This window comes from Glycine soja, chromosome 3, assembly GCF_004193775.1.
Source record: "Glycine soja cultivar W05 chromosome 3, ASM419377v2, whole genome shotgun sequence".
Classification (NCBI taxonomy): Eukaryota; Viridiplantae; Streptophyta; class Magnoliopsida; order Fabales; family Fabaceae; genus Glycine; species Glycine soja.
The window spans coordinates 36,079,275-36,091,613 of NC_041004.1; the positions used below are offsets into that span (position 1 = coordinate 36,079,275).

Here is a 12,339-nt window from a genome sequence, read left to right on the forward strand (position 1 = left end):
AACCCAGAATTGATTCTCTAAGGATCCCTATACATGTTTCTTCTAATCCCTAAGTGTGAGTAATTCATCCCTTACATCGAGGTAGTCGCTCAAACGTTCTCCGTTAACAATGATGACGTTTCTGATACTCTTTAGAACTCCTCTTCCGGTTGCTTTATTAGAATTTTTGTGCATCAGAAGAAGAAAAAAAGAACAGTGTTTTTTTTTAAGTTGTTATGAGTTAAAAGTTAATTTATATAATGAGGAAATTTATGATCTAATTTTATTTATTTATTTATTTAAAGGAAGTAAAGGGACGACGCTTACACTTCTAACCAACCATGCTTCCAAAATTTAGTCTGTTCACCATCACCAACAGACCACTCCACATTGTCATCAAACCAAGTAACCTCACTTCTACTTCCATAAACAAGCCTTGGGGCTTCCGTTTAAGAAAACAAAAATTGTGCTTGATGACAAACAACCTCTAATCCAAGCCACCCATTTGTATCCAAAGCCTAGCCTTTTTAACATGTAAAAGAGAAAATCCCACCTCACCGAGTCATGGGCTTTTGCATAGTCAACCTTGAAGATTACACACTTTTTCTTTTTCCTTCTAGCTTTATTGACCACCTTGAATGCTGGCAAGGTACTATGGAGGAGGTGCCTCCCTTCAAGGAAGGCACTTTGCCTTTGATCAATCACACCAGGCAAGACCACTTTGATTCTTCTTGCTAGGAGTTTTGTGATGATTTTGTAGAGAGAACCCACTAAAGAAATGGGTCTATATTCCCCTAGGCCATGTGGTTCATTCACTTTTGGGATAAGTGCAATGAATGACGCATTTGCCCCTCTAGAAAAGCACCCATGCATGTGTAATTCTTTCACAAAGAGCAAAATATCATTCTTCAATAGAGGCCAAAACTCTTTGAAGAACTTAAAGTTGAAAGTGTCCGATCCGGGTGCCTTTAAGCCCTCACAATCCCAAATTGCTTCCTTGATCTCTATCTGCTTGCATTAAGGAAGATCTTTGCTTATTGGATAAACACTTAAAAGGAATGTTCTCCAATCCAATATTGTCAAGTATCTCTCCACCAAAACTAAATTTTGAAGAAAAGAAGTTCTGAGTAATATCCTTTACCTCCCTTGGTTCTTCAACCCATCGTCCTTCGTGCTTTAGATCTTTTATCAAATTGAACCTCCTTCTAGCATTGACATAGGCATGATAGAACTTGGAATTGTAATCCCCATTTTGAATCCAATTGATCCTTACCCTTTGTCTTAGCACTATTCGTTTTGTCTAGTCACCTCCCACCATTGGCCTTGCAATAAGAATCTTGATCGCAACTCTTCTTCATTAAGATCTCTTTCTTCTTTCTTCACAAATCAACTCTAAGTATCTCATCTTCTCCTGCAAAATCTTCATTTTTGCATTCAAGTCACCAAATTGGTTTTTGTTCCATGCCCGTATCTCCTTTTGAAGCAACTTCAACTTTTCTTTTAGCACAAAGGCTCCCCTCCCTATGACATTGAAATCCCTCCACTTCTCTTCCACAAATGTTTTAAAATCCCTATCTTCAAGCCAACAATTTAGAAACCTAAAAGGCCTAGGTCCCCAATCAAACAATTTAGAAACCTAAAATCCCTATCCGAGAACTTTTGTTTAAATGCTTGCAAGTTGCTCCTTTCCCACAAATCTAACCACTCCTTAGATACTAGCATATGGTCTATCCTTCTCATGGATTTTCCAATTGGTCTAGTCCAAGTAAATCTTCTACCAATCAAAGGTAGGTCTTCCAAACCCATATCTTCAATAAAACAATTGAAAACTTTCCTATCCAAATCACCATAGTTTTGTGAGGACTCACTTTTTCTTTCCGACAAGACTCTAATGTCGTTGAAATCACATAATAAGACCCATGCCTCCATCGTGTTTCTTCTTCTTTCGAACAAAATAGACTCCCACAACCTCTTCTTAGATGCTAGATCACATAGGGCATATATGTTAACCACAATAGGTATGTCTCCATTAGCCCAAATTCTTTCAAGACCTATAAAGCCATCACTAGAAAAAGATCTTTGGAGTGTGAAACATTCTTTTTGCCAAAGACAAAGTAAACCTCCCTCTGTATTACTTGCAGGATAGTTGATCCAACTCACATCATCCCTACCCCATAAAGCTTTACACAGGTTACTTGATACTTCTTGCTGCTTTGTCTCTTGCATGCATAGCAAATCTAGTTTCTCTTCCTTTACCATGTTTCTAATAGATCTCCACTTGCCGCACCACCCTACATCTCTTACGTTGTGAGTTGCAATCTTCATTAACAACTAGATTAATCTCCTTCATGATGGGCCAGCTTCCTGCTTGGTCTTCATTGCCTCAGCTTCTCTTTTATCCAATTCCATGAAACGTTTAACAATGTTTTCATAGCTTCGATCAAAGGTGATACCCAACTTTTGAGCCATATCCCAAATCTGTTCTGCCTTTATCATTTTTTTTTCTTCCACCAAAGTAAGCTTTTCTTATTGTCTTAAAGTTCCTCCCTAATAGAGTCACAGAAAGATAATGACTCCATTCTTTTGTTTTTTCTTCTTAGCTTGATACCCACGCTTCTTTTGTTGTGTTTGTGTTCCCCTGATGTTGTCTTGTTGTCACTCTGTAAGGCAAAACCATGCCCATGGGAAATATCAGCGACCTTGGCTTGTAATTGTGAGTCTGTTATAGGTTCGGGCCCAAACTCATATATCCTCCCCTGTGAAGTATTTTCTAGATGCACTTGCTCTTCTCTATAAGCAGAACATTCTCCAAAAAGTGGTTGTCCCACGTTGTTTTCAACGTGGTAATTAAGGCCTAATTCAAAGGATCCTTTTTCCAACCAACGGGTCCCACTGTACTCACCAATTGGTTATGCACCGTTGGTTACCATGTTGTTTATGCACCGTTGGTTATGCACCGTGGTAATTAAGGCCTAATTTAGAGGTTATGCACCGTTGGTTACCATGTTGTTTTAGAGTTGCTGGTCTAAAACTATGACCATTGGACAAAGCATTTTTCCTTCTATCTTCCTCAAACTGAGATGTCGTTGGCCCTTTTCTCACTATGCTTCGGCCACCGTCTAGATCATCCGTTGATTTTATGGACATATCATCATCTTCCCTTTCGCCAACCATGGAGTCTACCATTTCCCATGTTTTGCACAAGCAGTCCTTCTTTCATAGCCCATCTTCCTCCTCCATTCTAAACTAGTATTATAAGTGTCCATTGATCTGGATGATGTTTGAGTATTTAACACTTGTGACTAACGAGGCTTTGATAAGGATTCTGGCCCTGTTTGTTCTAGTAAGGTCCTTAGTGGCGTCATCCATGCCAACAAATTTGCCCATTGTTGTTGTGATTTGTCTAAAGCAAGCATCACTCCATAGTTCAATGGGTATACCATATAGGTGAATCCATACCAGCCTTCTTTCCAAGAGTGCAGCCTAACTATTAGCTGTAGCTTCCATGGCTCCTCAAGTGATGATTTAATTGGATTCTCAAGTGATGTTGAAGCATCAAGAATAGCTTATATCTTGGCTAAAGTTGTATTGTTTGGCAATCAGTAAATATATGCCAAGATGCTATACTCTAATCAAAAGAGAACTTGCAGGGTTACAATCGTAAAATCCAGTACTAGTGTCGTAAATATGCAATATGATAATTAAAATATATTATTGCTAAACAGGTAATAACTTTAAAGTTTTACTTGTAAAGTTCTCAACAAACAATAATTCAATTAAATATAGTTTAAGAGTCAGTTTGAAAGACTTTTATTCTTTTATTCCTTCTACAATTTGGTATCTTTTAAAAAGTATAGGATCGGAAAAACTTTTATGAAACCCACCCATGTTTTAGATCCTTCCAATATTAGACAGAATCACAAGAAAAAAATGCCTCTTATAGTTAAAAGACTAAATACCTTCATTTTTGCATACTCCACTTCAGTCACTCAATTTTTTTCTTAAATATTTTTAGTCACTCAATTTTTTAAATATTTTTAGTCTCTAAATTAAAATTTATATATTTTACTCTCATAAATTTACGAAACATTTTTTTAGTCTCTCTTATGATAAAAAATCATCACAAAATTATTCATTCAAACTGTTAAAAATCAATTAGGAGAGACTACAAATATTTGAGAGTGAAACATAACTAAACCTTTTTTTATCAAGAATATCATGTCATTTTATATACACTCTTATTTTTCCTTGTTATCTTTTTTCCTATCAAACCTACTAAATCATCTAACTTTTCACTCATTTTTTCCCTAAACCAATCATAGTATCAGGGTTCATTTTAAATTAAAACAAAGAAGTGCCTTAAAAATAAGATACATGAAAAGTTTAAATAATAACCGATACTAATTTCCTACTATTATTTAATAAAGTGAAAAACAAATAAAAAAAACTTTCTAGATTCATATAGTAGCAAAGTATTAATATGAATCAATATGCCTAAGACTTCAACCATCATAGCACTTAATGACTTAAACCTCACGTGACACACACCGCACTATCTGTATTACTGTATATATGCTTGTAAACTTAGATTATATTATTGTCCATAAAAATGTTATAGGCTCCAAAGTGCATCTTACCCTATCAATAAAATCTAATTCAATTTGTTGAACAGGATTCATGAGTTACTATAAACTCATACTATTTTTTATTCCTACGGATAAAAAAAATAATATTTTCTCATGAACACTTATAAAACACACACACCACGAAACAAGTTCAGTTTAGTTAGTAATGTCTTTCTAATATACCAAAAGAGAACGTATAAATACATACACCATGGAGCCTTATGTGCAACCAACCACAAACCATTAAGCAGGAAATGAAACTAAAGAGAGGTAAATACCCCCTCAAATAAAAGCTGATTTCTGATACAATGAACAGCTATAACCTAAAAATACAGATACACTATTTCTACATTTTTCCCTTCAACAGCTTCTATCTATCATACACCTATATAATCAAATTATTGAGACTATTTTAAAACCACAAAAGCTTAAAGAAAAATGTTGCACCACACCAGCAGTTGGCAGAGTAGAAAAATCATAGCATTTAATGTTTATAGCATCACAACTAGGCTTCAAGAGGAATTCATTGTCAAAAGACACCAGCTTCCATTGAACTCATTCAGAGCACAAGATTCAATGATCATCGGTGTTTAAGGGAGTCAGGCATGAAAGAAGTCCACTAATGGGGCTGTGAAATGCTTCACTCCCTTGGCCTGGCAAGCCACAAAGAACTCAGCGCTCTCAGCCGTGAGAAATAATCACTGATGGCAAGAAGAGCACGAGCCGATTGCCTGGTCGTTAATATTCGAAGCATTTGTTGTAATGTCTGCTGCCGCAGATTGTCAGCCTAGTAACACGAAAGAATGAGCTGAAGATTAATAATTTTGATGAGTGAATCCATCATGTCTGGAATAGTTTAGGTTCAGTTTTTTGTGCATGCACATCATCAGTTGCTTTTAGGCTCTCATTTAAAGCATCTTCCACCTAAGGCAGGCAACTATGCAATAAACAGTTTTATATGTTCCATCATTCTAATCTCTATTTCTATTCACATTATTCTTTTTTTTTATATCATGGAGTTTGTCAATTAGTGGTGTTTGACACAGCATGTATTTTTTTTTTGCTCAGCATTGACACAGCATGTATACAAGTGCACCAAGACAACACAACCTCCACAATCCACTCCAGTCATAGGCAGATCATTATCCTATTTATTTTATAGTCTGAGTCTTTTACAAAATAGACAATTCTTTTCGATGCTGAAAAATAAAGGAAATTCCATGTAAACCTAACAAGTTATCAAGTTCAATTACATACTTGGTTGATGCAACATATAATAAGATTTGACATGTCATTCTATTCATTAATATGATATGCCGACAAAATAAATTCCCATTGGGTGTTGATGTAAAATATTTTACAGTGAGAGTGCATATAAATTAAACTCAGTTAATTCAAAGCTTCCTGAGTTCTCTTTATTTCAAAAAGATGGAAGTTGAGAAAACAGAATTAGACCGGAAAATGAGCGTACCTGGTGAAGAAACCCCTCAAGTGTACCAAGCTTTCCCATGGCCATAGCCATTTGCCCCATGTAATTTGCCACATTTCCCGAGGAGCCTGATGAGCTGGGCGAACCATTAGCCAATGTCTCAGATAGTGATTGCTGCAATGCATCCATCCCTTGGGAAAGAGCATCTTCAGTCTGCTGGGATGATTGCTGCAAGTTGTAGATGCCCATCAATTGTTGCTCGGCTAAAGGCTCCAACTGACTTAGAAGAAGCTGCAACAGTTTCAATCCAATCTTAGACAGCATAACGTGATAAAAGTCTATGAACTTTAAAACTCAACAACAGAATCAATTATCGTAAACACAAAACGGTTAAAACTGATATTTCTTCAATTGGAAAGTTCCTAAACTATATCTTGAATTTAGGTTTCAATAATGTCAAGAAAAAAGGTCCTATCTATTTTGATTCTTTTGTTGCTTTTCTCACTTTATATTGTTGGGAAGCATGGAATGCAATCAATGTTCAACCAGATATTAGTGAAGCAATTTTCAAACCAGAAAAAACATTTACAAAACATAGATAAGAGAAACTTCTCACCTTGAGGAGTTCGGATGACCGAAAGCCTCCAATCCACATGAAACACCTCTCAGCTGGAGTCTTCCACATTCCTGACAGAATGTGGAAAACATCAGCTTTTGCGGCAATACCTTTCAGTCTGAAGATATCATCAAACTGCGTCATGAAATTGTCAACAATGGTTCGAAGTTCAATATCTCCAGCATGAGAATTTATTGCAGCCCTTAGCTCATTGGTTTGTCTATTATGCTCTTCTAACCATCGTGCGTACTCTACATCAAATGCCATAGCGCCTGTACAACAAGATTATTAAATTGATTTAGGATTTGAAACAGAGCACAAACTTTTGCAAAACCCTGCCCATGACCATCCATGCTACTGAGTACCATGTTGTCAGAGTTCAAAAATCACATAATAGGCTTGCATCACGTATGATGCAATCAATCACAGCAAATAACACCAAGCTCTATGGTGTATCAGAAGAATGCAGTACTTCAGTGCAACTGAAATGATGCAAGATGCAACCAAATAACCAATGTTTGTCAATGAAAAATATGAACCAACGTAAATGGAATCCAACTTAGAGATGGTACTATATCTTTACAGGAACTTTGGTTTGTTTCACGAAAAAGAATAATATCAGAGAACTAGATGAAGCACTTAAATCAACCATAAATATTTTAGCATGTAGAAATTCCATGTTGGTTAGGGACAGCAACTCAATAGAGGTGCCTTTATCAGGTTTCTGCCAAATTGCCAATGCAAAATTTACATATACACTAATTTCGGGATGCACATATTGTTAATTGAATGTCAAACCAAGTGTCAATCGTTTTTGCACTGACTATGGATTATTATTATCAGCCTCAAAACATCCCCTAAAACTACTCCAATATGTTTAACCCTCAAAACATACAATCGGAGGTACACAATGTTTAAGTACCATTTCCACTCATTGACTGTGCCTGATCTCCAGTACTTGAAATAAATATTCCCTGGAAAAGATTAATAACCAAATTGTAACACATTAATGTAGTAATAAAATCCGACTAAAGAAAGATGAAAAAAAGGGGACTTCAAGGATAGCTGGATAGGTATCAAATTTTGAACGGAAACAATAAATATAAGTACAAAACCAAACCTGCTGGCGAGATCGCTGGAGCTCCTGCTCAAGTTGGGTCAGTTTCAACCTACTGCTCTCTAATTGTTGCACATATGCCTGAATGAATAGAAACAAGGATTTAAAAAAGAAGTTCAGAAATATTTATAAAACATGATAAGTTGTTGGGTCTCAATAATATGACATATTGAACAACTAACCAAGTTATATCACAATAATTTTCCAAGTTCATCTAAAATTAACAGAAAAGGCCTTACCTTTTTCCTCAGTCGGCTTTTCCTGGCAGCCTCACGATTTTGAGCAAGCCGTCTTAATGTCTGAATGAAAAATAAAAAAAGAAAAATTAATGCATAGTAACAAAAGGCTTATGCCATTTGAACACAATTACTGCATACAACCTTTTGATCTGATTTATCTTTTGATCCACTGGATTCATCCCTTTCAGGCTGCCAAACAACAAAGAAGCATCATATTTTAGAGTACAAATAAGCACGCTTTTGTCTGTATGATAAAATTTAACATTTGGAAGGATAAATTATTCTTAATGTCAAAACTCTAGAGGCATAACCAGAAGTAATTAAATTGATGAATTCTTTAAATCCAAGATGCAGAATAAACTGTATTATGAAAGTAAAATATTACCCTTTGATTTTTGTCTTCTGTATCATCTGTTGAAGTATCAGTCCTAGGGCTAGCATCAGCCATGTTGGTCTCTCCCCAGTTCTCACGACCAGCAGATGTCGAAGCCAGAGTTGGTTGCGAATCTTTTTGGAATACCAGTGCCTGAGATGCAGCAATAGCAGCAGAGAGGTTTATATCCGATGTTGCAATTGACTGCATCTTACATGTAAGAGAAGAGTGTGAAATGTTGGAATACATTATATGTTGTTACCTATTGATTCTTGGAAGCACATAAGCACATAAATAAGATAAGAAATTACCTTATTTAAAGCACCAAATTGAATATCAGCACCTAGAGCTTGGCTATTTGATTTCATTTGATTAAACATCGGATCTGAAAGATAATATAAAAACAAAAGAGTAAATAGAGGTTTATAAGGTGCAAACATGGGGATGACAATTCTAATATCATGCATTCCTATCAGTATTTATTCAGTTTTTTATATAAACACTAAACAGTTTCCTGAGGAAAATCAAACATTAGTGGTTTAACGTCTAGTTATTTTATTCCAACAACAATCCTACATCTTCTACTTGCTTTTGAAGGGTCATACTAGAGGAAACACACCTTTCTTCGGGAAAATGTGGAAAATAAAGGCTTTAAGGTAGAAATAAGATGAAGGCTCATTTAAAAGCATTTATACCAGTAGTTTATGGGAAGAACTGGAAAGAATATCATATTATTCCTCTATTGGTATAACAATTCAATTTGGCATAGAAGCCAAACAAAAGAATCATGAGTACTGGTTGATAGAGTGCACGCAGAATACTACATAAAGTGAGTAGCGTCTTTCATAGAAATAGAGATATTACCCCCAAACAATAGAAATAGAATGGAAGGCGTATGTTAGGAGCAAGTTACAAACAAGTGCAATCATTCGGAAAGGATATGACTCTGTTTTAAATACACAAAATTGGCAAGCACAACAATACAAGGAGTGGGAGTATGAGACATGATATTAAATTCATAATACAGAAACAATAAATACCACACAAAAAAAAGGAGTCCAACTATTATAGATCAAAACATGAGCAACATACTTCTGCTAAGATTAATGGTATCTTCAACACGAAATCCAAGAGATTGCTCCAGGGTTCCAAATTCAGAAATACGGGAAGGATGAGCATTAGTTGCTTCCATGGCCCTGAAACCAAAATCATGACAACATGTTAAAAAAAATAACAATGCATATCCAATCATCCAGGCAAGGCTGAGAAAGTCCATGTTCCCAATCCCAAGCTAAAGAAAAGTCCAACTTGCACACTCAAGATCTAGCAACAAATCAATGAGAAAATTCAAACACAAAAGGTCATAGTAAACTTTTAAGCAAATCTGAAGCCACCAAGAAAGGAAAAACAAGAGCCAACAGTACAGGGCTGTATAGTTCAGCATAATGAAGTGAACAGGAGGATTTGTCTCCACTCTAGAATAAAGTATCCCCAATAAATAGAAAAAATTAAATATAAAAAACTTTTAATTATTTCCCCCCTCCACACTTTCCTTTGCAATCTTGCAACAGATAGGGCCTAATTCCACAGCAATACAGAACAGTTCCCCAACAACATGAATAGTTTCAATTAGTTACATAAAGAATAATACTAGACTTACAAATATTGATTGACACCATATAAACAATCTACCCACATGTGAATCATAAAACAAAACAAAATGGAGATATAAGATTGGTTGGGTGGTTAAGAAAGAAGGGAAGGAGGGAAAGGTCGCGGGTTCGATCCGTTTTGCTAATAAAAACTAACAAACAAACAATTAACATTTGCTGATAAAAAGTAAAAATAAAACACAACAAAACAAGATCCCAGAAAACTATAATAAGACCAATATAGAAACAAAGTATACAATAAACAACATAAGGGTCCTCTGAAAAGTTTACATGGAATTGGAAGAAGAAGGCAATGGAGGAGCGTAGCTTGGCATCCCGTTCAGAACCTTGTCAGTGTCCTTAGTGTTAACGTTTACTGTTCTACTTCTGCTACCCATCAATAACCATGCTCAGCACAACGATCATCTTATCTCTTCAGAAACTTTATTAGCCCCAAAAGTCCCTGAATCCATTTCACAAAGCACACGACTACTTCAGTCAAACCTACCACAAAAGAAAAACTAAAAAACAAAAAACTCAAGCACACAAAATTATCAACAAGAAAACCACAATTTAACAAGCTTCTAAAAGGCAAGCTCAGGAAACAAGAATCAAGACAAAACAGCCCCAAAACTTGGTGTTATAACATTGGCACCAAAATATGTGTTGGAAAAACAGAAAGAAAAAAAAAAACTACAGGACAGCATCACTTTCACCCGTTTGAAACAAAGACAAAATTTTGGAACTCAAAACCAAAACCTCTGCAGCATCAAAATGAAAATAAAAGGTCCACCTTATAAAAACAAAGCTGAACAACATAAACTTGCAAAAGGGAAGCACATGAAATTTGACATCCAAAAGGGTAAAAATAAATAAATAAATAAATAAATAAGCGATCTTGCACAACCTGGTCGCATGAAAATCGAAAATAAATGAACTTTCCACGGATTCAAGCAACACCCAGAAGAAGAAACCGATAGAATAATGGCCCTGCAAACCCTAACCAGTGGCAAGTTGACGATAAATACCAAGACTTTTTGACTTTTTTGATTGAAGGGAAATGGCACTTTAATATTTTATTATAATAATATAGTGATGTTACACAGTACAATTTCATCTCTAACCCTGGGGAAATTTTATAAGCTTTTTTTTTGTTTGGTTTTTTTAATTATTTATTCGGTTATTGTTGCTTATGATTGAAAACAATTTATATGGTTTTATTACCACACACACCACACACTCAAAGAGGAGCATCATGCATGTGTCATCAAGTTGATCTTTTTGGTGTAATTATAAATATTTTATGTATGGAGAGAGAGTGGAAGAAGCGTGACGTTCAGACCATTCCAATTTCTTGCATACGGTCCTTTTCGTCTGAAACTATCGTCCATCGGAAAAAAAGAGAAAAAAAGCTTGCCCTTTTAAATTCTTCAAATTTCAGTTAACTTTACCGGCTTTTTGTATTTTTGTTTCCTTCTTTCTTTTTACCCTCCTGCGTTGGTGTTTTCATCACTATGCCATTTTATAGGATATCATCAATAAACTAATCTTATATTTTTATAAATTTATTCTTTCTTGGTGGAAAATTAAATGGTGGTGTAATAGTGTGTTTGAATAACCAGATGAGAATCAATTCTAGTCCATAGAATTATGACGACAAAATTGAAACAACTATTTGTTATTTTATTTTATTTTCACCATAACTTTTTAATTATGATAGAAGTGAATCTAAATCAAACATGCTATAAAATAGGTTTAATTATACATTTGATTTCTTGATTATAATTTAAGATTCAATATGTTTCCTCAATTGTTAAAAGATTTAATTTGATCCCTCAATTGTTTAAAATGCGACAATTATATCATTTTCATCAATTATGTAACGTTGACTAACGACATGTTTCTTTTGTCACTTCGGACTATGTCTCAGTCTTTCTTGTCCCTTCTCCTTTGCCATTTCGACCTCCACAACGCTACCCCCACCAGGTTCTCCTCACCCTCCCTTTACAACATAACCTCCACTTCTCCTTCCAGGACTTCCTTGCCCTTCACAATGTCATCCTCAATGAGAAACTTCAAGTGGGATAATCATTTCATTCTCCTTCATTGCAAGTTAGATTTGAATGTTTGGAAGTCAGATCTACTCGTTGATGAGGTGGCGTAGCGACAGTGATGGCAGAGCCCACAATAGTGGTGCCGATTCATCCTTCTCTCAGACCTTAGTGCAATTCTTTAAAGTTCATCGAGATCTCTGTTGGACAAGTGACCTCAACAACTTAAGAGGGGGAGGGTGAATTAAGTCTTACAAA

The 12,339-nt window shown here is 35.5% G+C and overlaps 1 protein-coding gene across 2 annotated transcripts; it reads right to left on the reverse strand.

The window, feature by feature from the left end:
• Positions 1 to 4,754: 4,754 nt before the first annotated feature.
• On the reverse strand, positions 4,755 to 11,089 carry LOC114406637 (transcription factor TGA2.3-like). 2 transcript variants are annotated; one of them, XM_028369397.1, is made up of 12 exons: positions 10,938 to 11,089; positions 10,322 to 10,493; positions 9,471 to 9,574; positions 8,690 to 8,763; positions 8,391 to 8,531; positions 8,147 to 8,194; positions 8,006 to 8,065; positions 7,770 to 7,847; positions 7,572 to 7,623; positions 6,650 to 6,921; positions 6,076 to 6,324; positions 4,755 to 5,391 (listed from the first exon to the last, which is right to left on the reverse strand). In XM_028369397.1, the coding sequence occupies exons 2-12, from the start codon at positions 10,426 to 10,428 to the stop codon at positions 5,245 to 5,247; spliced, it is 1,332 nt and encodes a 443-aa protein (XP_028225198.1). In that variant the 5' UTR covers positions 10,429 to 10,493; positions 10,938 to 11,089; the 3' UTR covers positions 4,755 to 5,244. The 2 variants fall into 2 exon arrangements, with proteins under 2 accessions (XP_028225198.1, XP_028225197.1); XM_028369396.1 differs by having other exon boundaries at positions 8,391 to 8,582.
• Positions 11,090 to 12,339: the final 1,250 nt, after the last annotated feature.